This window comes from Corythoichthys intestinalis, chromosome 4, assembly GCF_030265065.1.
Source record: "Corythoichthys intestinalis isolate RoL2023-P3 chromosome 4, ASM3026506v1, whole genome shotgun sequence".
Taxonomy (NCBI): Eukaryota; Metazoa; Chordata; class Actinopteri; order Syngnathiformes; family Syngnathidae; genus Corythoichthys; species Corythoichthys intestinalis.
In genome coordinates this window covers 15,695,843-15,723,801 of record NC_080398.1, presented here as the reverse complement: position 1 = coordinate 15,723,801, position 27,959 = coordinate 15,695,843, and the positions used below count along the sequence as shown (strand labels likewise).

Genomic DNA, 27,959 nt, shown 5'->3' with positions numbered 1-27,959 from the left:
TGAACTGATTATTCATGAGTGATTTTTCCTTCCTCGCAGAAGAAGAGTAACGTTGTTTGTGAACCCACATGACCCAAGTGTTTGGTGCTCATCCTGGTAATGACAAGGAGGGTATGCACTGATAATGTCATAGCCAGACAGTTTATGTCCCCTGTAAAGCAAGCAATTGAGGCAAATATGAGATAGCACAATGATCTGAACATAGTTTGGAAGTATGAAGTAAGACCTGTGTGTGTCCAGGTGTTTCCTCAGATTACCAACAGTCTCGGAGAGGCACATTTTCAGCACAAAAGTACAATCACCATCTTCTGACTTGACCTTGAGTGTGACCATGTTGCGTACGGACGAAGGCCAGTCAGTCGAGATGCTTGAAAAAGTGACAAAATGGGACATATGATAATTGCACATGTTGTGTAAATAATACAATGACATGTTAAAGGGACTCACCAGTCCTTTTGAAGATTTGTTTCTAAATACATTAATAAATATGTTGGAAATGCTGAAAACATGTACATAGGCTGAAAACATTTGAGTGCTGAATCTCTGAGTCATGCCAAAAAACTCTTATATTTCCTCACGTGCCAGGATCTTATGGGGTAGCTTAAAAAGAGGGTCAGAGGACGTCACCTAGAACGTTTGCTTTCCGGTCCAACCCGACAACTATTCAGTGGTGTTAAAAAGAATCTGAACCTTTTGGAATTTCTCACATTTCCGCATAAAATTGCCATCAAATGTGATCTGATCTTTGTCAAAATCACACAGATGAAAAAACAGTGTCTGCTCTAACTAACGCTGTCACATTCTGCTGATGGTTAGATTTTGTTTTCCATTACAGAGCCGGCTGGCAGCATGGTGGCTGAGTGGTTAGCACATCTGCCTCACAGTTCTGAGATCAAGGGTTCAATCCCGGGCTTCGGCCTTCCTGTGTAGAGTTTGCATGTTCTCCCCGTGCCTGCGTGGGTTTCCTCCGGGAACTCCGGTTTCCTCCCACATCCCAAAAACATGCATGGTAGGCTGATTGAACACTCTAAATTGTCCGTAGGTATGAGTGTGTGCGTGAATGGTTGTATGTCTCCTTGTGCCCTGCGATTGGCTGGCAACCAGTTCAGGGTGTCCCCTGCCAACTGCCAGTAGTTAGCTGGGATAGGCTCCAGCACCTCCGCGACCCTCGTGAGGAAAAGCGGCATGGAAAATGAATGAATGAATGAATTACAGAGCCGGCGGTGTGGGCATTCCCATCATCGCACCTGCGGCTAATTCCAGCAACTCAACATTTGTATATAACGCCGGCGATCCAAGCCAATGTTGCCGAGATATTAGCTTGCTGTTTGCCATTTGACACCTGTTCTTTCGAGGCTCGTTGGATTTGCTAGTTTATGCGTCAGCTGTTTTTTCGTCCGGTGATTCCTCTACCTTGTGCAGGTATTGAGTGTGATTATTTTTGTTATCTTGTTGGCTCGCTGCCCACCGCTTAGTTTAGTGTTATTTGATCCCCGTCGACCTCTTGTCACGGACTCCTTTTGTTATTCTCCCTTTTTCCGCGATCGCGTGTTTTTTAGTTGTATTAAAAAAAAACTTTTACTATTCCCTCTGTTTCTTGTCTGCTCTTTGGTCCAATCTTGTTTTCTGCGTTCGCGGATCGTAACAAACGCAACCGAAACATTTATAGGTTTCCATATTGTAATGAGGATAGTATGCAAACAATGACAGAAAGGGTAAAAATAAGTAAGGGAACCATCACATTTAAAATTTTGTGCCCCCCTTTGGCAGCAATAACTTCAACCAGATGCTTCCTGTAGCTGCAGATCCGTCTGGCACATCGATCAGGACTAATCTTGACCCATTCTTCTCTACAAAACTGCAGTAGTTCAGTCAGATTCTTGGGATGTCTGGCATGAATCACTGTCACTGCATCTCAATAGGGTTCAAGTCTGGACTTTGACTTGGCCACTGCAGAACGTGCATTTTTTTCTTCTGAAACTATTCTGAAGTTGATTTACTTTTGTGTTTTGGATAATTGTCTTGTTGCAGCAGCCTTCCTCTTTTTAGCTTCAATTGTCTGACGGACGGCCTCAGCTTTTCCTGCAAAACATCCATGATAACATGATAAACTTTTGAATTCATTCTTCCATTAATGACTGCAAGTTGTCGAGGCCCTGAGGCTGCAAAACAGCCAAAAATCATGATGCTCCCTCCACCATGCTACACAGTCGGGATGAGGTGTTGATGTTGGTGAGCTGTTCCATTTTTCCTCCACACATGATGATGTGTGTTACTCCCAACCAATTCAACTTTGGTTTCATCAGTCCACAAGATATTTTGCCAAAACATCTGTGGCGTGTTCAAGTGCCTTTTTGTGAACATTAAACAAGCAACAATGTTTTTTTAGACAGCAGTGGCTTCCTCCGTGGAGTCTTCCCATGAACACCATTCTTGACCATAGTTTTACATATAGTTGATGTGTGCACTGAGATATTGGCCTGTGCCAGTGATTTCTGTAAGTCTTTAGCAGACAACCTAGGGTTCTTTGTTACCTCTTTGAGTATTCTGCGCTGAACTCTTGGTGTCATCTTTGATGGACGCCCACTCCTTGGGAAAGAAGCAACAGTGCCAAACTCTCCATTTGTAGACAACTTCTCTGTCGATTGCTGAACATCCAGACATTTAGAGATGGTTTTGTATCATTTCCCAGCTTTATACAAACAAACGATCCTTGATCACAGGTCTTTAGACAGCTCTTTTGACCGAGCCATGATGCACATCAGCCAATGCTTCTCATCAAAACAATTCTTACCAGGTGTGTGGTTTATAGTGGGCAGGGCCGCTTTAAACCAGTCACCGGTGATTGGGCACACACCTGATTTAAATTGTTTTATAAAAAATTGTTTCGATTGCTCCTTAAGTCACTTACTTACTTATTTTCCCACCAACTGTCATTGTATTTATGCTATCCTCATAGAAATATGAAAACCTATAAATGTTTGGGTGATATTAGTTGAAGCAGACACTGTTTTTACATCTGTGTGATATTGACAAAGATCAGATCACATTTGATGGTGATTTATGCAGAAATGAGAGAAATTCAAAAGGTTCAGATATTTTTTCATACCACTGTATTGTATAAGGCTAACCGCAGTGTCAGTGGGTGCATTCTACTGAGTGCCATTCTAGCTATCTTTGTTAAGACAGAAATGTTAACATATTTAGTTTGCTAACCCTAAACCCATAAATTATAACCTCGCCAGTACCTGTCCTTCATTGCTTGCAGTGCTGGTGTATTGACAATGACTGCAGAGCAACTGTTGTGTATGTCAGAGGAGCTCTAGGGTAAAAAGGAAAAGAGACAATGGAACTGGAAAATCAGTGTTGATTGTGGCACAAAGTGTGCATATGCCTTTTTTTTGGAACGATGCCGCTAGCACCTTCAAGTTTGTCTGTACGGAGTCACTGATGTCAATCACACGACCCGCCTTCACCACCATTTTTGGTAGTCTGTTAAGAAACTTGTTTGTGCTAAATGTCTTACCTGAGCACAAACAAAAAATAACTGGTTAAGAAAGGATTTACAAACATGTGTTATTGGATTACTCATTAATGCATGACCAACCAGTTAATTCTGAGCTGACTCTCATTGCTGAGTCCTCTTTTTTGTCTTGCACAGCCTGTCCTTTACCAGGAAATTTATCAAACGGTGCTCTCGGGACAAATTCCTCATTCCGTCTGTCATGGACCTTATGAGAGAAAACAATAAGGAGTTTTACATTTGTGTTAAAATGGTGTAACGCAGAGAGATGAGTACACACCTCAAAAGGCACACCATCAGGAAATCTGCCTTGAAGCTCAGATGGGAAATAGCCTTCCATCAGATCCTGCATGCATTGCTGCAAATAGAACAAAAAATCCCATCTTCAAATGTATTTTTATTTTCATCAAATTCAAGTGATTTGCTTGTGTATCCTGGAGAATTATGACAGGTGATATAATACACCAAATTATACCATCTTCCGATTTATCCAAGGTCGAGTCCTAGAGGCATGATTTTCAGCAGGGAAGCAATGACTTCCCTCTTCCCAGCAACTTTGTCTAGCTTCTCCAGGGGGACCCCCAAGGCACTCCCAGGCCAGCCGGGAGACAATCTCTCCAGCGTATGATAATCGAGGGCCTCCACCATGTGGGACACGCCTCGCCTTACCTCAGGAACGCTTCACCAGGTTGGCACCCATGAGGCATCCAAACCATATGCCCGAGCTGCCTCATCTGACACCTTTCAATGCAGATAGGCAGTAGCTCTACTCCGAAACCTTCCCAAATGACTGAGCGTCTCACCAAATCTCGAAGATGAGCACATCCCGTGACCATAGGTGAGCGTAGGAACGTTGATGGACCGGTAAATAGAGAACTTTGCCTTTCAGCTCAGCTCCTTCTTCACAACGATGGACCATTACTGCAGATGCCACACTAATCTGCCTGCAGATCTCCTGCTTCATCTTTCCTTCACTCGTGAACAACACATGAGATTCCGACTGAGAACTATGATGTCAGATTTGGAGGTGCTGATTCTCCTCCCAACTGCTTCACACTTGATTGCGAACTGCTCCAGCGGGAATTGAAGATCGCTTCTTAAAAGAACCAACAGAAATACATTATCTGTAACTGCAAAAAGCAGTATTGCAAGATTGAGGCCACCCAGCTGGAGCCCCTCAACGCCTTGACTGCGCCTAAATATTCTGTCCACAAAAATTATGAACAGAATCAGTGACAAAAGGTACATTTGGCGCAGTCCAACATTCACTTGAAATGCATCCGACGTACTGTCAACAATGCAGACCAGATTCAGCGTTTGTTATACAGAGACCGAACTGCCCATATCAGGGGGGCCGGTACCTACCTCGTACTCCCGTAGTGCCCTTAAGGACTCCATAGGCTGGATATGTTTGGTGCACATACACAAACAACAGTCAAGACACATCCCACCAACCGAGTGTGTCCTTTAATCCAGCCATAATTTCTTGATACAAGTCAGAAAATTATATATTTTTAAAAATATATAATTAGACGTGCCGATTACTGGTTTCAAGGTAAACCATGGTATGAAAATGGTATGGTTTCAAAACCGCATATTTTTTTCCGTCATACCGTCGTTATGGGATTAGCTATATTTTATGTCCCAAAAATGCAGAGAGAAATCCCTCGCTTGCAGCTGCAAGGCTCAACCGTCCCCCACTGGTTGTTGCTTAGTGTCAGTGAGTCAGCTGTGCTACACGATAGCTGGAGGAGGTGAAACACCTGTTGTGGTTGTGGGTTCGATTCTCCGCCCTGATGAACACGTCTAAGTGTCCTTGAGCAAGACACTGAACCCCACGTTGCTCCTGGTGCTGCGTCACCAGTAGGTGGATGGTGAGATAGTGTAAAGCGCTTTGAGCGCCTAGAAAGGTGGAAAAGCGCTATATAAGTGTAACACCATTTAACACCTGAACTTTTTTCCCCATCGAAGAAAACGAAATCGCTGGTATGGGAATATTTCGGCTACAGAAAAGTTACTGACGGCCACGGCTTAGAGGAGGAGGGCCAACCGACATGTAAACAATGCTTGCGGAGGGTGGTTGCCGAGGACGCAATACCTCCAATATGATTTCACATTGATACAAAATTAAAGGTTAGTAAACAATGTCATGAATGTTTCCCACCAGCTACAAGAGTTAACTCCAGTGTGTTTAGTGTGTCTAGTGGTGAGTTTTTTTTCTCTCTGACAACTGTCTTTGTTGAGAAAGAGAGTGTATCATGTAAACATGATACAAGTCATACACAGGTGCTTTTTGTGAAACATATATATATATATATTTAAATTTAATTTATTATTTTGGTTGTGATAGCAATACTGTTGAACTGTGGCTGTGGGTTTAGGCCAGTATTTCTCAAATAGTGGGGCGCGCCCCCCCAGGGGGGCGCAGAGCGATGCCAGGCGCGTGTGACCTCGGGGAACATGTTTTTTTTTTTTTTTTTTTTTTTTTTTTACCGTACAAGAATAAAGTGTTGCACATCCACTCAGTGGGTGGCAGTGGCGCTCTCATTTTCAAAGTGCGCGCAGTATTTTTGAAGTAAGCAAGAGCACACGGAAGAGACTCATGAAGAGCTGGAGAGCCGTGCGCCGTTTTCGAAAGCCGTTTTCCGGCCGGACAGCGACCCACTGTCTTCTCCGGTTCTCACGTGTCCGCCCGAGAAGTGCCATTTTCGGCTTGGGATCGTCACGACGACCGCCCTCACCTACGGTTCTCCCTCGGCCGCCGAGAATGCGCTTTTTTTCGGGCCGTTTGCGTTTTGGCTTTGACATTTAATACAGTGGTAGATGAGGAAAGACCACTGTTTACTGTGTCTAAAAATGATTATAGCGGACAGCCGGAAGCCAAATCAATTAAGACGCCACTTAAAGATATTAGACCCCAATCTCATTAATAAGCTGCTTGGTTGTTTTTCAGCGAAAACGTGCCGAATATTGCCAACAATCGTCCCGCTTTGTCAGTGTTATAACAGTAAACCAGTGAGCACTGTTAGCATGCTCAGTGCAAAATAACCCCACGCTATTGCAAACTGGAGGTGAACTATGAGCAGCGAAAATAAAAACGTTCCTTCTGTCCAAAGACACTTTTTTTCCCCTCTTCTATTCAGTTTCGTTTTTTCCTTCAAATTTTTTTGGCATATTGTCCTCATGAGTTCATGTTTCTAATCAATTTGAATTTGTTATTATTTACTGATTTTATTTTTCAGTATCAAATGGTCAAAAATTTACCTTGAGTGTATTTTTACAGTTTGGATGTGCCTTTATTTATTTATTTATTTTTTTAATTCAGGCAAATTCATGCGCGTTAAGTGTTTTCTGTTATCAACAAAACAATGTTAATAAAGTTATACTTTATAAGTTGATCTCTGTTATTTTGTTTAATAGGAAAAAAAGGATACAATGTGAGGCAGAGGTGTACTTATAATAGTAATATTATAGACAAATGATACTATTTACAGTGGCGGCAGAGTTTGGGGGGGGCGCGAAACATTTACGTCTTCCCTGGGGGGGGGTGTAACAGAAAATAATTGAGAAGCACTGGTTTAGGCTCACCTAAAGGACTGCATTTATTTTAATCAAGACTGCTTTGTTATGTTTTTAATTTCTTTTAACTTAACATTATACTTATGTTCCAATTTGCTAATATGTTTTGAAAAATAAATATCCTGTTCAATTGGAAAAGTTTTTTTTTTTTTTTTATAAACCCAGATATCACAAAATAATACATTTTAGATTTGTTGGAAAATGAATGAATGAATAATTGCAATACAGTGATACTGTGAAACCGTGATATTTGGCTTAAGATTATCATACCGTCAGAATCTTATACCGGAACATGCCTATACATAATGTACCTGTACCTCCGCTCATCTATGTCAGCGACATCTTCCACTTCATGGCTGAGCGTACAATTAACTTGTTTATCTACCTGTGCCATTCTTTGTGTTTTATTAACCAGTTATAATAACTGAGACAAAAGCTGACATTTTGTTAGTTGCTGAAATGTGATAGTGTAAAATACTGTATGTGCATTTGTTGAACATTGGGGGAAAAAAACACTGGTCTTGACAAGGACCAATCTGAATTCTTACAGCACTAGAGTATCCTGTTTCAACAAACTGACCTGGGTGCTGTTCTCCTGGTAGGATCGGAAAGGTCCATCAAACATGACAATACCATTGCTGTAGAGCTTCAATTGCACAGGATCATTTCGTGCCAAATGCGCTCCCGTGGGCGTGGATTGTATGAAAGGTTCTCCTGCGAGGATGTTGAGCTCCTTGATCGTCTGTATCACGAGGTCAAAGTCAATGTGGAAATTCCTGTGCAAAGAGGTATCTGAAAGGAGATTAAACTTGCATATTAGCAGCCCTTTTAAGTTCGAAAGTAAATTGTTTGTACCTAAGTCTGTTCGCTGTGTGCCATTAGCAGGCTTACTATCTCCTACCCAGATCAAGCCATAGTCATTCAGGAACCTCTACAGACAGTAAAAGACAAATTAATAAATGAAACACTGGAAAATGTTTTATAAAAACACACCTCCATGTCATCCACTTGGAGCTGTAGCTCTTTGCACCGTCTTTCAAGATGACCGCAAATTTCAACATGTCCATTCTCTAGATTCATACACCAGCTACAAATTCAGGCAGTGCTCAAGAACTCCTCGACTAGACATTAAATTCTGGGTACTTACCCAAGTCTTCCAGTGCTTTCAGTTTGTCCTTCAAAACTGAAATAGCATTGTCCTTCAAAAGGGAAAAAAACAATTGTCTTATGACTCTATGAGCAAGTAATTTTTTTATTGCATAAGAAGATGGGAGTCTTCACCTTGCGTCCCATCTCCTCTTTTTGGCTTGTGACCTGCCTCTCAAGCAGAGTCAGACGCTGCATCATTGAAGACATCAGCTCAAAGTCACTTGGCGCATCACCTGAGTTTTCACAGAATAAGATCAGGAGCTCCTTTGAGTGCATTTCTATTTAGCAAAAATTATGAAAAAAATAAATAAAAATCCATCCATTCATACATTTTTTTATTGCACAAGCCAGTGATTTTTGTGTTTTTAAACACAGGTTTGACTTATTTTGTTTTTTGATTGCAAGGAGAAAGGGCTCAAATGTCGCTTACTCTTTTGTTGTCCTTGTTCTTCTTGGTGAGGACATAATTAAAATTTTAACTTTACCATTAATTCTGGATGAATTAGAATTAAATTTGGTAGGTATTTTTTAGGGATGTACAGTACTGGCCAAAGGTTTGGCACCCCTGCAATTCTGTCAGATAATGCTCAATTTCTCCCAGAAAATGATCGAAATTAGAAATGCTTTGGTAGTAATATCTTCATTGATTTTGCTTGCAAAGAAAAAAACACAAAAGAGAATGGAAAAAAATTAAATCATCATTTTACACAAAACACAAAAAAATGGGCCTGACAAAAGTATTCACACCCTTTGAAAAATCATGTGATGCTTCTCTAATTTGTGTAATTAAGAGCACCTGTTACTTACCTGTGGCACATAATAGGTGGTGGCAATAACTAAATCACACGTGCAGCCAGTTAAAATGGATTAAAGTTGACTCAACCTCTGTCCTGTGTCCTTCTGTGTACCACGTTGAGCATGGAGAAAGGAAAGAAGACCAAAAAACTGTCTGAGGACTTGAAAAGCAAAATTGTGAGGAAGCATGGGCAATCTCAAGGCTATAAATCCATCTCCAAAGACCTGAATGTTCTTGTGTCTACCGTGCGCAGTGTCATCAAGAAGTGTGAAGCCCATGGCACTGTGGCTAACCCTAGATGTGGACGGAAAAGAAGAAGAAAAATTGACGAGAGATTTCAATGAAAGATTGTGCGGATGGTGGATAAGGAACCTAGACTAACATCCAAACAAGTTCAAGCTGTCCTGCAGTCCGAGGGTACAACAGTGTCAACCCGTACTATCCGTCGGCGTCTGAATGAAAAGGGACTCTATGGTAGGATACCCAGGAAGACCCCACCTCTGACCCAGAGACATAAAAAAGCAAGGCTGCAGTTTGCCAAAACTTACCTGAGAAAGTCAAAAACGTTTTGGAAGAAATTCCTCTGGTCAGATGAGACAAAAGTAGAGCTTTTTGGGGAAAGGCATCAACATAGAGTTTACAGCATGGGTGTCCAAACCTGTCCGCAAGGGCCGCTGTGGGTCCTGGTTTTTGTTCCTACCAAATGAGCACAGACAGTTTAACCAATGAAGTTTGTGCTAAAACAAGCAGCACCTGACTGCAATCAACTGGTTACACTTGAGAGACACCAGATTGGTGAAAAGATGTCATCTTGTTTTGTAGGTATGAAATCCAGCACCCACTGCGGCCCTATGTGAAATAGTTTGGACACCACTGGTTTACAGGAGGAAAAACGAGACCTTCAAAGAAAAGAGCACGGTCCCCACAGTCAAACAAGGCGGAGGTTTCCTGATGTTTTGGGGTTGCTTTGCTTCCTCTGGCACTGGACTGCTTAACTGTGTGCATGGCATTATGAAGTCTGAAGACTACCAACAAATTTTGCAGCGTAATGTAGGGCCCAGTGTGAGAAAGCTAGGTCTCCCTCAGAGGTCATGGGTCTTCCAGCAGGACAATGATCCAAAACACACTTCAAAAAGCACTAGAAAATGGTTTGAGAGAAAGCACTGGAGACTTCTAATGTGGCCAGCAATGAGTCCAGGCCTGAATCCCATAGAACACCTGTGGAGAGATCTGAAAATGGCAGTTTGGAGAAGGCACCCTTCAAATCTCAGAGACCTGGAGCAGTTGTCCAAAGAATGGTCTAAAATTCCAGCAAAACATTGTAAGAAACTCATTGATGGATACCGCAAGCAGTTGTTCATAGTTATTTTGTCTGAAGGCTGTGCTACCAAGTATTAGGCTGAGGGTGCCAGGGTGTCCGGCCCATTTTTTTTAGTTTAGTGTAAAAAGATAATGATTTATTTTTTTATTCATTTTTATTGAGAAATTGTGCATTATCTGACAGAATTGCGAGGGGGTGGGGCAATACTTTGGGCCAGCACTGTATTAAAATTGATCCCTAGGCCCCAAATGTAGATTATTTTTTTTGTCTGAGGCTGATTAATTAATTAAAGATTGATTCACGTGGTTAATTGATTGTGTACTTACTTCCTGTTATCTGAAAGATCAGAAAATACTGTCTTGAGTCCAATCTCGTTTGTGTAGCAGTTAAGTCGTCGCTCATTTGAACTTCTAAGCGTTGAATAGGGGGGCCACCTCCATATTCACATGAGCCACACTTATACTGTACTTTAATGACAGCTATGATATGTTCGCTTGAGTAAACACACTGATAAAGCGCCACGCATCATCACATTTAAGTTTTAGGCCCACTTTATGCCCGGGCAACACTTACGTTGATGGACATATATCGAGACTACATGCATTCTACCTTGATGATAGAAGGCTCGATTTATGCTCCACCTTCGTTAATATTGTTCTAATCATTTTATAAATTGTGATTTATTGACCTGTTTTGCACATGCACCAATTGTTTTAAACAAAACAAGAAATGGAATCATGTTGTCCAAAAGTTTTATTGCGATCAATATCTGCAATAAAAAAGAATTACGTACTATATGTGTTTCTATGTACATGTGTGATGAGCTCATAATGCCGTAACTATAACCCAACTAGATGAAAATTACCTTATAGTTTCTCCTTGTAACAACAAAATCCGTGTCAGCCCTTCAGCATTCGGCAACTGTAATTTATTTGTAATTTCGCCACATTTTGGTCACTCAAATGGCCGGCGTATCAATCTACACCCCATGTTAACAGAGGCTGCATAGATTGTTAGAATTTTGTCCACAAACGATCAACGAAGTGATAACAACAATCATGCAATCTTTTAGTTGGATGTTTAAGGGTTAAAGCTGCGAGCCAAAGCCTTACGCTGCTGGTTTCGAATTAAGGCATATAGCGGATAAATCCACACTGGTGCTTTGAAGCTGGACACTGTTCAAAACATTCCACTTCCAAGCATATATAGGCACGTCCAGGAGTTCACACAACCAAGCACAGCGCAGAAAGTCCCGGAGTCTCATCTACGTCATGCTGAATCCATTTTTGGAGATTCCGTGGGTGGGTTCCTCTGGTTTGATATGGCAGTTCAAAACTTTGTCTACTTCAACCGCAATTCATGGTGTTCTGGAAGTCCGTAGCAGATAGTTTCATAGATGGCGCCGCCCATTTTTCGCTCAGGAAAATTGTCTATAGCCTAATTGTACGGGAGTATTAATAGTGTATAACTTCACCACATCATTCTTAGCACTTATGCACACTGTAATATTGTCTTTATCTCACCAAAATAAGCGTTACAACCGCTGAAAATAAAATTATTGTACTGAACCCTATGAGATTATGGAAGTACAGTACCTTTACCTTTCTTAGAAACTTTATACATCACAAATTCATCATTGGGTCGAGTTGGACTGCATGCTATAGGACCTCTGGTTTCACACAAGACCTGAGATTCTGATTTAAAGAGTCAATTAAGAAATATTTTTGTATTAGTGTGATGGATGTGGTGTGCATGTTACCTGTTGAAAGATTCTCTTGTTGACCCCTATGGGACAGAAAAACTTTGTGTAAAGAATTTTAACATAGGATTAGGTCCAATGTTATTCAAAAAATATACACAAAAGTAGTGTCAAAAACTTAAAAAGAATGTAACGTCATTGTCACTTTTGTGTATATTTTTTAATGATATCAGGTCACGTGACATTGTTTCCCGGAAGTCGCCTGAATTTTGGTATAAATATTTAATTCTGATGGCATTGTCTTATCACTGCTTACCGTTTGGTGCTTTCTTCATACGGAAGCGGGGCGCGCCTCATTTTCTTTAGCATCGTCAACGGTGAACTCATGTCTGAAGTATAAGGCTTTCGGGTGCTTGTTATTAATGTTGTACTGTAGCCTGTTACTCATAGCAACACATGAGCGAGCGTGCACGCTAGAAACCGGAAGTGATTTTATGCACGCGCCACTCGTTTTTTTAACGTTCCTATTTATCAACGTCACGTATCGGGAAAAAGGTTAGACTTATCATTTTAAAGACGATTACGCAAATGTTGTATGACGTCATATTAGGGAAATTCGGTTTTCCTTCCATGTCTTATCTCGAGACGAGCACCTTACTAATTACCCCCATTCTTTTTTCGTGCCACTCGCAATAGGATGTCAAATGTCAGTTATTACACGTTAAGATCATTATACTCTGAGAATATATTAGAAAGGACAAAGAAAGTCAGGACTAACCAAAATCGAACAGCTTTATTTCTAAAATAGGGCAATACAAAGGACAAAAAGGTATGAGCGTATAAACATTTTTCCCTTTTTCAAAATGTTTGAGATGTTCAGGCATGCAGAGCCCGACTTTCAAGAGCTCAATTTTGTGCATTTTAAGGTTAAAAGGTCCCATGAAATGGCTTGCGTCCAGAACAATTATTGCATATTTGTGTATGAAAAGTCACTTTTCATTCCCTTATACATCTTCTTAAAATGGCTTGTTATTTTATGTCAGAAAAAAACCTAAAAATCCATTGAACACACTGTGAATTAACTTTGGGATGATCCAGCCAGCCCAATGCTTATCACAAAGGTTTAAAACATCCTTTTGATAAATCTCAACACTCAGATCAGATCACAATGGAAACAAAAACACTTCATGGAACCTTTGCACGATGTTAATGTCAAGCGAATCATTACAGCAACATATTAGGAGGCCCACTACATGTTCACACTCGATCCAGACAAGAATAAATTAATACTGAAGGTCAACACTGTTTCCCACTCATATGTTTAACGAGTCAGCCATTATATCAACCTAAAAATGTACATGCCAAGGTTATACATGGACTAAAATTTAACGCCACACATCTAGCAGAGAGACCTAACATCATACAACTGCTACATTCAGAGTCGGGGAATGTATGGACTATATCCTAATGAGTGATGCTCTGTCAGAAAGGTCATACTGGAAGAGCGCACTGAGAGCAGCCTCCGATTTGTCTAAAATGGATGGAAATGGTACCACAAAAGCAAAATACAAAGGCACCTGATGGTGTTTTGAGAGAACCAGGTCTACAGCAGAGGCGGACGGAGAGGTTGAACAAGAATTGGTAGGGGGAGTCAAACACTGACTTTGCATTACTGCATTGACCAGCTTTCTTTGGTAGTTTGAACAAACGAAGGCCCAATGGTCTAGAGTGCTGGTTTGGTACAAAGTCTTCTACCTCACAACAGAGCGGATGTTTCACTTGTCACCATTTTAAATAATGGCATAGTGGCAACATCTCTACAACAAAATGTAGTTTCAGTTGACTGTCAACCGCTTCTAGGATCTTTTCCCAAAAGAGGGAAATCTAAAATTAAATAAGTTATATTTCAGGGACTTTTATACACGCGCAACTATCCATTGGAGTGAAAAAGGTTTAAGACTGTTTGGTAAATGATAGTATATCACATTAATATAAAAAAAAAAATATTTAAGGATCAAGTATTAGAGGTACATTATTTTTTGTTAGCCCTTGGACTGAAAAGTTGAACTTAACAGTAGGATGGGAAGACTGTGCTACTAGCGGGCTCCAAGTGACATTCAGTCAATCAAAACGAGCCGAGGCCATTTAGGCGTTCTTCTGTCTGTGTTCCAAGAAAATTTTAAATCCGCGCAGCATTCTGACATTCAGTCACTAAGCTTGAACGTCAAGTTCCTGAGGTGAAACAGCAAAGCTATTGAGTGGTGCAGTTATCGCCCATGTCTTGTGCGTAGCGGTCCAGTATAAGGTTACGTAACTCCTCCACATCACGGCGAAGCTGTTGCGCTTCCAGCAGCTTCTTGTGGAGCACGTCTGAACTTATCAAATCCTCGTCAATTTCTGCCATTGGTAAGGGTGCTGTCAAGACAAATAGAATTATAAAAATAGTTAGAACCACATAAATTAATAAGAATGATTTATTTAGATTTACCTGTGAGACCTAACAATAGGGAGAGGTTAGGATTTTGTCCCTGAGCCCTCTGGGTCAAAATACTGCACAAGGAGCGCAAGTCACTGAGGCAGGAAGCGAGTTCCTTGTGAAGCCCCTGTGTCAAGCGAGCTCCTGCTGGCTGCAGATTCGAGGAAGCCTCGTTTGGCCTGTTCTGCTCTAACTCACTCATCTGCTCCTGCAGGGTCAAGTTCTGATCCATCAGGTCCTGGTTTTGTGAAGAGAGCTGAGAGAAAAAGGTTGGGATAAGCGTTGGCTTACCGTGAACTAGCGTTTCTGTATTCAAACTAATAGATTTCTGAAAAGATTAATTATGCAACTAACCTCTTTCATAGAAATGTGAAGTTCAGTCATACTTTGCTCTTTGGCCAACATGTCCTCTCTCAGAGCTAGAGAAGTGCTCTCCTCCTGGGAAATCTGATCTTCCAAATCCTGTAGAGGACAAAACAAAAAGTTAAAAGACTTATAAACAACTTGGAAAGTGATTTAAAAGGGACAAGTGGTCAGTTACCTTGATCTGGGAATGAAGTTGCGTCATCAGTCTGTGTTGTTTCTCAATAACCTGGCAAGAAAATAAACAATAGTTGAGGTCATAATCCGATTATAAAATTTCAATTTTAATTCTGAATAGTCATGAAAACGCAGCAGACCTCCTTGAGTTTTTGCTGCTCCTCTCTTAAAATATTGTTCTCTCCTCTAAGCTTGTCGATGTTCAGAGAGGGCAGTCGCGCACCATCTTCAAGGCCCTGTTGCACCCGCTGCTGCATACTGAGAGAGAATCATTGTTGCTTTCTTTGTACATTTAGGGCAGAGAGAAGCATGCACACACACAGTATGTACTGTTGCGTGTATGTGTGAATGCATACTCAGTTATGTTGGTCAGCAGGCCTCTCTCCTTTTGCCTCTGTTCCTCCAGCTGTGCCTCCTTTTCTTGAATATGTGAACGTGTTGCCCCTAGGGAAGCCTCCAATTCTTTTACTTTCTCTTGAAGCTGTGCTGCCTGCTGCTCAGCCTCGTGAAGCTAGGGTACAAACACATTTCATTCCAAACTAAGATCAGGATAGCTGACCAGAATGTCACTTTCTCTTAACTGTGGCTCAACCTCTTTGTTTTGGCGCTGATAGTCCTCTAAGGTGGGCAGGTCGGCCAAATATCGCTCCAGAGTCTCAATGCGCTTCTGATTCTCTCGTTTCAGTTCTGACTCCTTCTGACATTTCTTCTTCAGGTTGCTGATGTGCTTGTCGCGAGACTTAATCTGCATAAACAGCATTTCATAATAATTAGTGGAAGAGTTGGAAGTAGGCTGAAGACAATGAGTGACACAACCAACAAATTGCTGTTGCTGTTTTTAATAATTGAATAATAAGTTTCTTCATTTAACAAAGTAGCATCAATTGTTGAATGTTGCTTGTTGTTTTCATCTTCTTTATCGATTTACGAGACACATTAACCCTTTAACGCCGAACATGTCGTCGGCGACAAAATTACACACATCAACTTTGAAGCCTCGTCACGCTGTAATTACGTCCCCCATGTGCCGCTGGTTGGTCTCATTTGAAAGTGCAGAAGTTGAGGTCCACCCCCTATTTTTACTTGAAGTCAATCGACCAATTAAAGCGAGAGATATGTTTATGTCCATATTTCCATCATTTGTTGTCCTTTTTCAAAACCGAAAGTACCACAAAAGACTACATATCCCAGGATCCATTGTGAGGTCAAGAAGGACAGAAGTAATGTGAACATTTTTAATAAACTGCTGAGCGAGGCGCCAACTAAGGAGAAGGAGGCGAGGTAGCGACCAACCTTTGAAACGTGCAGAATGAATCAAAAACTAAATTTAGCACGAGCTAATGCATCGACGAAGAGGATGAGCCAGATTTGTCGCTGTTTTCTTCGAATGAGTCTGCAAGAGAAGTGACAGCAGCACGCAAACGGCGGAACAGTTGGCTGTGTGACTAGTGTGTGACATAAACTTGAAAAAATTGAACTGAACTAGTTGCTTGTCAATGTTTTTGAAGACGTTTTTTTAATCTGATATTTGATTTATTTTCACGATCAATCGTTTCAATTTGTATATGGACGTGTGTGTGTGTTCGAGAAGCTTTATTGCATGTATATACTTTTGATAAGGTGATGGGTACAATACTTAACCTCACAAAGAGTAATCCTCCAAACCCCTTTTGTGTTAGATTATATATAACAGAAAACACAGACAAGACTGTAAAAAGCAGTTTCTGCTCTTGCAGTCCTCTTTAAAAGAAACTGCTGTATTTTAAGCCAAAAAACAGTTGTGTTTGATAGAACAATAGGCCTATATGCTGCCATAGCAGATTCATGGCGTATTAAGGCCCTGAACTACTTTTTAATCTGTCCGTTTTACCCTGAAAACCCCCGTTTATAGACGTCGCGCAACCGCTTTTGTTTCAACCCAGCCATAAAAAGGTAAGTAATCGTATTTATTATTCGAAATGTCATTTCTAGCTTAGAATCATTGATGTCTAATATTTAGTTAAAAAAATAAATAAAAATTAATTATTCACTCGCATATTTCAAACTTTCAAACATTACGTCACAACGAAAAAAATTGGCGTCTGTAAAAAAAAAAGTCACATACCTACCTCATAACTACCGCTTAATTGTATTTTTTGTTACTGTCGCATTTTCCCCGATATGTTAGGTGATAATGGATTCAAACAAAGAAAAATTGAAAACTAACATTTAAAAGGGTAAATATATGAAAAAGAAAATCTCGACCGCTCCTTTTTGTCTGCGATTTCTGCATTGCGACCCTTGTTATATCACCATGTTTCACTCATAAAATCACCAAAAAAATCTCGCTGTGGCAATTCACAGCTGTGTTTTGACACTCAGTGATACATGCTGCATGGAGTTTTTGGATCGAAACAAGGTAAGTACGCGATAATATCTCATTAAAATCGTGGCGTCTTTAATTCTGCTCTCTCCTCCAGTTAGGGTTTTGCTTTTAATTTTTTTTTTTTTTTAAATGCCCTCCTGTTCAAAATGTTTCTTCCCCCAGAAAATTGAGATTTTAAGCTTTCCAATGATGTATCACACATGCATATAGGACAATTTTGAAATTTGGCAAAATTGGGAGTCTCAGAACTTCAAGTCACCTTAGTGTTTTCCGCCATATATATATATATATATATATATATATATATATATATATATTCACTATTTAGCACTGTTGGTCTATGTATATAACCAGTTTTGACCTTAGTATGTGTAAAGGCCAAAAATGCCTATGACCATACCTGCTGTTTGTGTTGAATTGTCAAATATAAAACTATTCCGTCTTTTTTTTGTCTTTTGAATGTTTACCTAACAAGTTGAATAAATATTATCAAGCTTCAAAACGGTTTGTCGAGCATGTTTGGTTGTCAATTAGACATCAATATTACAAATTTTGACAAAACTTTTGTTTCGTTTTTTGTCTTGTTGGGTCCAAAATCTTGTCGATAATTGGTCAGTGAAGAAAACAACAGCTTGGACATGAAGGTTATGGTGTCCTGAAAAAAGTGACCAACCTGGCCATTGTGAACAAATTTTTCTTTGAAATATAAAGGCAACAACAATGGCATGCAAATTCAGCCACAATAGACTTGGGTGTTAAAGGACAAAAGACACCCACTCTCTCTTCCTGTTTCTTCATCTCCTCTGTATGCCTATCACAAGTCTCCTTCAGGCTGTCAGTCAGTCGGCGTGTCTCGGCCTCTACTGCTCCCAACCTGCGCTCGGCCTCCGCCTTTTCCGTGGCGACGCAGTCTGCACGCTCAGCAAATTGTGCCCTTAGGAACGCGTTCTCCCTCTGAGCTTCCTGCAATAGTCATATGAGTTACCATGCAGTCCACATGGAAGCCCGACGTGTGAGAACAAGGATGGCAACGTAAGGCTCGCAATGTGGTTGGCACGAGTTACAAACCTGTAGGCGGAACAAACACATATCCCCGAGAGGAGCGCCTCTGCCCAGGAAGGCTCCGTGGACCTGAAGTTCACTTTCTCTCAGACGCTGCTCCAACTGAGTCATATGCTGCTTTTGTCTGGGCAAAAGTGAATGTATCATAAACACATTTACACGATAATACACAAGTCTCTTATTGTCTGGATTCATAGCTTTCAAAGACATTTTATTGTAAGAACATGGCACCATGAAAATTTTTTCCATCTTAATGTACTTAATTTGTAACATTTAGGAATAATTCCTTTAACATTTTGGTGTCAGGTCTAAACTTCGTGTTTTCATATTTTGTATGTAGTGGCAAGATGGTTGGCATGTAAACGTACTCCTTTTCTGGAATGACCAAATTACCCTTTGCGGATTATGCATTTTACCAATGACAGTGCCTATTATAAAATTCCTTGCTCATAAATGCAAATGAGGATCAACTACTGATGCGGAAAGAAACTGCTGCGCACGACATTCATAAACATAGAGCCACTACCATCTCTCAGCAGCAGCAGCAGCAGCTCATCATCGGAATTCAAATACTCCTACATAGGGATAGGTGAAAAGGATCGAGGTTTTGATTTAAAAAGTATATGTTTTTCTGCTTCATGATCATACAGGCCACAGCCTCTCCCCCACTCTCCTGTTAAGCAGTGCAGCTAGACTGTCCATCTTGCATTTGGTACTTCAAATTAACGATGATTGACAGGTTTGTAGCTTTGATCTTGCCAGAGAAGCCTGGTAGTTCTACGATCAGACATGAATCTGTCAATCATCGTTAAACTTGCATAAGTGTGCTATGGCAACTCATTGTGTAAGCGAGAGGCTGTTCTCTGCAGCGTGAGCGTCAAAGCGTGAGTGGACTCACTCAATGAAGCATTTAATAAAGACAAGCACTTTTCTACGTTATTCTTGTTTAAAAATAATTCACATTAGGAAAGCGGCACTGTGGGACAGTAACGTGTTTGGAACTTGTGTTCAAACTTTTTTTACAGTACCTAATCGGGACATGGTATCGGCAGATTCTCAAAATCAGGTAAATCTGACTGGTGCAAAAATACGTGATCGGGACATCCCTACTCCTACACTGTACAGAGATAAAATACATGCATGTGGCGGTTCTGTGAAATTAATGCAAATACTATTTGGGAAGCACACATTTAGGGTTTTCGAAAAATACCTAACGATATTCATCCTTTCATTATTATTACCTATGGATGAAATATCAATGCATTACGAATATGTACAGAGTGCTTTCATGGGAATGGGAGCATGAATCCCCTTAACTATTGTGGTCATTTTTACTCCTTTCCATTTCACCTTTGTGTAGTAACTGGCGTCTCAGTTGAAGGACAATCAGTTTTTTTTTCTTTTTTTTTTTTTTGCTTTACTATATATTTTTACAAAATATACCTAATATCTTTGTGACAATTAAGGTATGTTTATTATTATTACTCTTTTTTGGGGGGGGGCGTATTGGATAGACGAAGAGTACACTGCATGCGGATTTTACAATTTCATGAGAGGGACATACAATGTCCTGTGACTGCGTAAGACATTTATTCCCATATATTAGTGGACTAGAATGTACAAGGTATATATTAGCGCTTGAACTACACTTCCGATTTCTACGCATTTAAATTTTGATTTAATTCAAGAAATAAAGTAAATTCTATATTTAAGAATCCAAGTAGATATAGTTGGGGTACGGTAAGGTTAAACAAACACAAGTAGTAAAACGGATGGAAACACTTACCGCTCTATAATAAGCTCCTTCTCCTTTAGCAGACCTTCACTTGCTTTGACCAGAGCGTCCCACTTGCCAGACTCAGGATTCATGGCTGTGGGGTACAAAGACGCGTACTGGCCAACCCCAGCACTCAACTGGGACAGAGAGACATGAATGGAACAATCAGATTGACACCAATTATGATACTAGCATGCTATGGTCTTTCCAGGCAGGCAATAAATTTAGAATCCCTCGACATCCAACTAGTGTTTTGTGGATAATTTAAGCACAAATACATACTGATTTAACTATCTGATTTACAAAAGAACAACTTTAAGAAGAAAATATCATGAAAAGTTTGAAAACATAAAATTCATGTGCAATATGTGCCATACTTTTCCCAATTGCAACATACTGGTATATTTTCAACATTTATGTTTATTAAGTTGGTGGGGGAATAACAGTATATCTAAAAGAGATTTATTATCAGGTCATTCTAATGCATTTTCCTAGTCTCACATCCTGCTTTTAAAATAGGCCAATGTGTCTGTACGCCTCCGGGCTTTGTGTCGTCTAGTTCAAAATTATTTTTCCAATGACAATCTCTGTCCCCATTTTGTGCTCCAAAAACAAGGGTGTTCCACTGGACAATTGTGATGACCCCTTATCACTCTATCATTTGGTGGAAACCACAGTAACATTTGTTTATACAGATAAAAAGCTTTTTGTTTGTGGACCTTCCAATCTTGAATATAAACATACCTGCATTTGTTCCACTTGCATTCGTATACTGTCCATCTGTTGCCTTTGTTGTTGCTGTTGCTGCCACCCCAATATTTCCCCACATCGGTCCTGGCGTAATGGATCATATGCTTTGGTGCCTCCATGTTCCCTCAAAAGAGCCTGCGTCTGCAGGCTAAGAGGGCTCGCATAACCACCCACAGGCTGGCTGGACCTGGGATTGGAAGTGTCATTGGGAACCGAAACTCCATGGAGGTAAGTTGCGGGCCTGACCTCCGGGAGAACTTTATAGCTATGATCCATAGTTCCTCTGTAGGGCTCAGACGCACAGTCTGAGTTTTCTTTAATCCCTGTAGTCTGTAATCTGAGTTTGACATCAGGGCATAAGCCCCCCAACAAGACTGACTGGTTCAGGGTAGGTTCCACAGCTGGTGTGTCAAACCTCTGGCTCTCATCCATCCGCGTGTGATTTGTGGGAAAAAGCGAGTGGTCCAACCCATTGACAAGGCTTCGATAACGACTCAGGCTGTCTGGCTTTGGCCTAGCAGGCTCGCTTCCCATCGTGGTCTCAGCATCCAAGTTGGGTGAGGATGCTGATTTGGAGAGATAGGACGATTTGGAGGCAGAGCCACTTGATGTTCGAGAGGTGGATGAAGATCTGGACTCTTCCTGGGGCTTAGAGGCCAGGGCACCCGCCGTAGATGGCATGACATGTGCAGTGGGTATCGGGATCTGACTCCGAATGGGTTGGAAAGAGGGGCTGCTCCTGGAACTGCAGAAATCTGTAACCCAATTAAAAATGGGTAAAATTAGCAACAAATTATCTCAATGTTCCATATTCAGATGTACGGAAGAGGATCAGTGCAGAGCACTGCAGGCTATTTCCACTATTTTAGTAGAGGCAGCAGTCAGTGTCTGTGGGTGTCCTACTTTGTTGTTGAATAATCAACCCTCGAACTGAAATATACCGACAAAAACAACAAAGGTCTGCACCGTAAAATATACTTCCACTGTTTAAGGTTTGATTAAGCGTCATGCTGATTTTATATGTAGCATTCTTACCGTTTTTCAAGAACCAAGAAACACCCTCGGATTTTTCATGAAGACACCCAATATACAGAACATCATAAAAATGTTGAAAGTACAAACCCAACTTATGCTAAATAAAATAACACTAAGCTTTACAAACCTTGGAGACCTGTTCAAGTCTCGAACACAGCAAGTCATTCCAAAGCAACAAACGCTTTAGTGGCATTGTATTGCTGAGCTGAGCTGAGCAGAGCAGCAGGACACTTTAAATCCAAAAAGACGTCTGAGTCTTGCATTTCTGAGCACCGGTGAATCACGCGAAGAAGCCAAGCTGACAGCGACGCAGCAGGAAAACCTTGTGTCCAAAAGAGTATTGTCCTCAAGCAGCTTGCGCCCAACACTGACCAAACTCATCTAACTAGGCAAACACAGGAAAGGTTAGGGGTATTTATAGCCCACCTCTCAAGTTACAGTGATCTGTGTGTGACGCTTATTTAAGCACCTTTCCTCCTCCCACTCACCGACACATCACATGCGCAAATGGAGCTCAAATGTGTTGTCCTTTTTCAACTACACAAACATCACAATATTTACAATCACAATACAATGAATACAAATAAGAGGAAACGCTATCACTAGTGTAAAATATGCCTTTAAGGTTTGTGATTCGAGACAAATTACAACAAGTCTGAACTACTCGTAGATATTTGCTCAGCACACATTCCTGCCTTTGTAAATTATGTTATATAATTTGTTACCTGTCACCGTAAAATAGACTTTGACTAAACGCTATGCAGCTACCACAGAAATCCCATTTTGGGTGGATTTCAAAGAAAAATTTGACAGCTTGTTTGAATTTCCATTCTAAACTTGATAGGCAGTTTCATTTGCAACGAGTCTTTACTGAAGCCAAACTTGGACTAAATTGTTACGTTGCTAGGCTTTACTGTCAGTTTAAGTGGCACAAAGGAGAGATCCAAACCTAGCATCTTGTTCAGCTATTGTGATAAAGCAATCTGAACTACATCCATACAAATGTCACTTCACAATTTGTCCAGATATACACTGAACACCTAGCTAACCTACACACTTAAATTACATTCGCTACAACATTTGAACATGAAATCCTCTACTCAAACGGTCTTTATTTAACTCACTACTGTGGGGTTTCTCAGTATCAACATAAAATGCTCTATAACCTTGACTGCGGAATTGAACTTAATCTTCTCTAAATATCATGATAAAATGTCAAACTATACAGTGTTTGAGAAGGTTTTGTACAACTTGTTGTTGTCTGCAGACAGGGACCAGAACAATTAATTTCCTAGTACTATTAAAAAAAAAGTTACACAGTCATTATCATCATCACGTTCACGTTTTGAAATCATAAGAAATAGGGCGACCAATTGATCATCACCTCACCATTGCGCAAACAGGATGCATTGTAAGGGAAGTGGTCACTGAGCGTAAGACTGTCAGTGTGTCAGCAGCAGGTTGCGACAGAGATGCAGAAATACCGGAAGTGTAACAGAAAGGCATAGAAGTGAATTTGTAAAGCATTTTATGTTTATTCACCCTGAAAGTTCCCCATGAAAGCCAAATAGTCTCAAAGTCTTGAGTAGTCCATATAGCACCACTAAACAAAAATGCATCAAAACTACAATAAAAAAATAATGTAGGATCCCTTTCATTCTATGTCGCAAAGCAAAGAAGTATTACTTACAGTAAATCAATCATTTTCAGAAATTTGTTTTTTTGGTTGTTCCCTTTTAATGAAGTGTAATTCAGACAATTCATACCACTGAAAGACAACTGCTGACCTCCAATCCCCCCCGCCTCAGAATCGGCTATAACCCATATCTGACATGTCAGTTCGGAGAAAGAAATGGGGGGGAAATTGGAACTGTGTTACTTAAACATGGATGGATGGCAAAAATCCAACTACAGTGGGGCAAATAAGTATTTAGTCAACCAATAATTGTGCAAGTTCTCCCACTTGAAAATATTAGACAGGCCTGTAATTGTTAACATGGGTAAACCTCAACCATGAGAGACAGAATGTGGGAAAAAAAAAACAGAAAATCACATTGTTTGATTTTTAAAGAAGAAATCACCAGCCACGTCTCATTTTCAATGCCCTTGCTGATGGAAGGAGATTTTCACTCAAAATCTCTTGATACATGGCCCCATTCATTCTTTCCTTTACACAGATCAGTCATCCTGGTCCCTTTGTAGAAAAACAGAGCCAAAGCATGATGTTTCCATCCCCATGCTTCACAGTGTGTATGGTGTTCTTCAGATGCAATTCAGTATTCTTTCTCCTCCAAACACGAGAACCTGTGTTTCTAACAAAGAGTTCTATTTTGGTTTCCTCTGACCATAACACATTCTCCCAGTCCTCTTCTGGATCATCAAAATGCTCTCTAGCGAACCGCAGACGGGCCTGGACGTGTACTGGCTTCAAAGAGTACATAACAAAGTATTGAGATGAACTTTTGGTATTGACCAAATAACTATTTTCCACCATGATTTGCAAATAAATTCTTTAAAAATCAAACAATGTGATTTTCTGGTTTTTTTCCACATTCTGTCTCTCATGGTTGAGGTTTACTCACGTTGACAATTACAGGCCTCTCTAATCTTTTCAAGTAGGAGAACTAGCACAATTGGTGGTTGACTAAATACTTATTTGCCCTACTGTATAAATACGAATAAACAATGTGATTGTCCCAGGATTCTCTGATACTAAATCAGAACAAATTAACACTTTCATTTTAACGTCCCTTGAATTTGTGACTGCAAGTAGCAGAAGTGAAGGTACAGTAACACCAGGAAGTGGTCTGACGTTTACAATGAAAAGATGCCGCAATACAAAACACACATCATCAGAAGAAACAACAAGCAAAAGTCACCTTCTGGGCTGTCAGAAGCTGACGTGCCAAGACCCGTATCCCCACCGTCCGACATTCCAGGCCGCCGGCCAAATCGACTCTGGAATTTCTCCGATATGTCCGGCGTGTGCCACTCCATGTCAGCAAACCGTGCTGTATGCATTTTTAAGGCGACAAAGACATTAGAATAGTGGTTCTCAAAGTGTGGGATGCTCGCTAACGTAGATCACAAAAATGAAATGTTCAAACAGTGCATTGTGATACATTAAGAGCAGTTGAAATTTGTTCAACTATACAATATATTTTCATTTAATCTCTGCTTTTAAAATGTACTTTGGTACAATTCTTATTTGATGTTTAGCTGTGATATTTTTAATAGAATAAGAGTATTTATTACCTCTCTGTAACATTGTTACACACACTAGGGGGAAAAAAATTCAGTATAAATTTATCACGTAATACCTCACAGCAAGAATAATTAATCACAATTTGATGTAAAAGTGTTCAAGTGAAAACTTCACTTCGATGCCCAGCAAAATGAAACCTAACCCTTTTCGGGTCATTGGTCGAGCATTATGTTGGCTTTTCTATACGTGACTTGTAAATATGTTACTACCTTTGTAACTCTTCTTCACAGGGCTCTGTTCGTGATCTGAATCGGTATTGCTTCATAATGGTTTTGCCAAATGCAGAACTCAAAATTCCCACATATTAAACCTGAACTTCAACACATTAGGTGACACTGAACTGTTCTCTCCCACCGCAAGGGAAAAATAACCCTCTATCGCACTTTAATGGTCCAATTGTGCAAACTTTTACAATGGAATACAATAATTTGAAACATGGATTTTAGAAATAATACCATTGCCTTGTTTTGATGACATTTCCGCCAACCGATACTGCGGTACTGTGTTTTACAATTGTATTTATGGTGGTATTTGAAGAACCATGTATTCTTTTAAGGTTGTACTTGATTTAAAAATATCGAGGACTACAGTTGAGGATCACTCTAAAAAAAAATTTTTTTTTAAAATCATAAAGGCATGAAAGGGCGAACCTACCAGCTGTTTTGGATTCAATGTATCTCTGTGAGGTTGTCATTCCATACACGTTGAGACCTGAAATAATGAGAGTTATTACCTTTTTCACGAAATGGGGAACAAACAAGACACGTTCCGTGTTTAGCCACGGTCAACAGTGACAAAATCTATCTTCAACATTCAACCCTGTTTACCATCGAGTGAACTTCCCAGCTGACCTGACGACTCCCAGAGACAGCAACGAAAATAACAACACGGACACGCTGTACTGTTACACAATCGCTATTCAAATCAACGATGCCCCCAAAAGACTTCAAGAAGAGCACATAACGTTATTAACGCTGGCCGATCCTAATGAGCAGACGCAGTCAGCAATCTGATTGCATTAATCTAATCCTCTTTATTCGAGTATAGCTAGTTAATTCATAATCATGGGCCCTAGTCGAACAAAACGGCGAGAGACAGACTGACCACAATGACCACACGCGTACCTATTTCCAGCCTTCTTACAAGGAACTATTCTGCCTGAGTAAAATCGCTAACACTTGAGCAAAATGATCTTGCTTGAATCCAACAAAATATCGCAATACCACACAATGAACTGTGACGCGCGGCGCCGTTAACCATTTAATCTTGTTAATCCATGACAAATCTTTTTCTGTCCAACATGCTATGGCTAACATGCTAAAAGCTAACATCTCGCACAGCTGGTACTCCCGTTTGTTAAGACTGGGAATAAAATTTGTGCATTTATCATAGTAAAGTTGCCTCGCGACGCTCTCAAACATTATGTCGTTCCTTTACCTTTCGCTCCTCATCGAAAAAGTAAATGGTAAATCTCGGTTTTGGTAGACAGACGAATCAGAAACATCCGCTGCGGAGGCAGTTGTTCCGCCACTGAGCCCACTGAAACGCATCGCCTTGATGGCGCACAAAGCAAGACGAGAAAAACTAAATAGCGCTTGGATTTATAGCGTCACCCGCTGGACAGCATCATGTCGGTTCATGATCAGAACCGATCAAAATACCCTGTTTTCAAAATATTATAAATAACATTATTTTGAAGAGTTAAATGTGGTGAAAAAATCTATTTTTGATTACTCCTTCCTCTACTGAAATGTGATTGAATATGCACTTTCATAACGTCGTTTAGTATGGAGGTAGATTTGTGTCTTTATTCAATCAAAAAAAAAGTTGCTTCAATCCCAAAAAAAAAATCGCTTCAATTAAAATATAAATGTATTTTCAATTTGAAAAAATGACTTACATAAAAAAAATGTGTTAGAATGCAAAAATAAATCTGAAACAAAAAAAAAAATGCAATTGAAAACTATTTTTCTTTGATTAAAAAAATTAAAAACTATTTTTCTATGATTGAAAAAAAAAATTGGGGGTTTTGCGTTTGGGCCACATTTTGGCTAGGACATTTGTGTTTTTATTATTCAGTCAAAAAATAAGTTGCTTCAAACAAAAAAAAATTTTTTTTTCAAAAGAAAAATCACGTCAATCAAAAATTTTAAAAAATCAATCACAGAAATACAAGGGTGTAGGTTTGGGCTCAACATTGGTAGGGACAATATAACAGCATAACATGCATGTACACTTTTTGCTGGAGACGCGATGTTAATAAGACCAAACAGATTGGGTAAACGGGGGTTAGAGCTACATTTCTCACGAATATATACCTAATTAATAGATAGGCTAACTGATCATGTCAAAATAAATCTGTATTGAGTTATACCAGTGCTTCTAAATTATTTTCTGTTACGCCCCTCATAGGAAGACACTATGCGCTGGTCCTCATGGGAAACGCAGTCATCAAAAAACTACCGCTTTTGTCCACAAGCGTCGTTAAATCGATCAAAACTGAAAAGTTACCAAGTGTTGCTTTAGGCCACATAAACAAAACAAAAATGAAAATTGGGTAGATGGATGTAAACCTCAGTTCACTGCATTTCTCACAGTTTAATTAATGTTAACAGCAGAAAA

General features: G+C 40.1%; 2 protein-coding genes across 5 annotated transcripts; both read right to left on the bottom strand.

Moving 5' to 3' along the window:
- Positions 1-11: 11 nt before the first annotated feature.
- ubxn11 (UBX domain protein 11) lies at positions 12-12,706 on the bottom strand. 3 transcript variants are annotated; one of them, XM_057834946.1, is made up of 14 exons: positions 12,384-12,706; positions 12,128-12,153; positions 11,964-12,062; positions 8,384-8,484; positions 8,250-8,301; positions 8,096-8,172; positions 7,958-8,033; positions 7,683-7,894; positions 3,804-3,881; positions 3,608-3,731; positions 3,423-3,526; positions 3,249-3,322; positions 227-367; positions 12-151 (listed from the first exon to the last, which is right to left on the bottom strand). In XM_057834946.1, exons 1-14 carry the CDS (start codon positions 12,452-12,454, stop codon positions 13-15), a joined length of 1,374 nt encoding a protein of 457 aa, XP_057690929.1. In that variant the 5' UTR covers positions 12,455-12,706; the 3' UTR covers position 12. The 3 variants fall into 3 exon arrangements, with proteins under 3 accessions (XP_057690929.1, XP_057690927.1, XP_057690928.1); XM_057834944.1 differs by having other exon boundaries at positions 7,683-8,033; XM_057834945.1 differs by having other exon boundaries at positions 7,683-8,033; positions 11,970-12,062.
- Positions 12,707-12,874: 168 nt separating this feature from the next.
- On the bottom strand, positions 12,875-26,916 carry cep85 (centrosomal protein 85). 2 transcript variants are annotated; one of them, XM_057834942.1, is made up of 14 exons: positions 26,775-26,916; positions 25,992-26,048; positions 24,952-25,083; positions 21,032-21,792; positions 20,297-20,424; positions 18,517-18,634; positions 18,226-18,411; positions 15,676-15,828; positions 15,440-15,594; positions 15,224-15,341; positions 15,085-15,135; positions 14,898-15,005; positions 14,556-14,799; positions 12,878-14,482 (listed from the first exon to the last, which is right to left on the bottom strand). In XM_057834942.1, the coding sequence occupies exons 2-14, from the start codon at positions 26,029-26,031 to the stop codon at positions 14,319-14,321; spliced, it is 2,358 nt and encodes a 785-aa protein (XP_057690925.1). In that variant the 5' UTR covers positions 26,032-26,048; positions 26,775-26,916; the 3' UTR covers positions 12,878-14,318. The 2 variants fall into 2 exon arrangements, with proteins under 2 accessions (XP_057690926.1, XP_057690925.1); XM_057834943.1 differs by lacking the exons at positions 24,952-25,083; positions 25,992-26,048; positions 26,775-26,916 and adding an exon at positions 22,200-24,005 and having other exon boundaries at positions 12,875-14,482.
- Positions 26,917-27,959: the final 1,043 nt, after the last annotated feature.

What these genes read in the sequence shown, in the direction of transcription:
- ubxn11 (XM_057834944.1), bottom strand. Translation starts at nt 12,454, where the DNA reads ATGAGTTCACCGTTGACGATGCTAAAGAAAATGAGGCGCGCCCCGCTT. An exon ending in ACAAGAGAATCTTTCAACAG is followed by an intron (nt 12,063 to 12,127) that starts GTAACATGCACA and finishes TCTTTAAATCAG; the next exon opens with AATCTCAGGTCTTGTGTGAA. An exon ending in TCCAAGTGGATGACATGGAG is followed by an intron (nt 8,034 to 8,095) that starts GTGTGTTTTTAT and finishes TACTGTCTGTAG; the next exon opens with AGGTTCCTGAATGACTATGG.
- cep85 (XM_057834942.1), bottom strand. Translation starts at nt 26,031, where the DNA reads ATGACAACCTCACAGAGATACATTGAATCCAAAACAGCTG. An exon ending in CATTGAATCCAAAACAGCTG is followed by an intron (nt 25,084 to 25,991) that starts GTAGGTTCGCCC and finishes AAATGCATACAG; the next exon opens with CACGGTTTGCTGACATGGAG. An exon ending in CCTATTGTTAGGTCTCACAG is followed by an intron (nt 14,483 to 14,555) that starts GTAAATCTAAAT and finishes TTGTCTTGACAG; the next exon opens with CACCCTTACCAATGGCAGAA.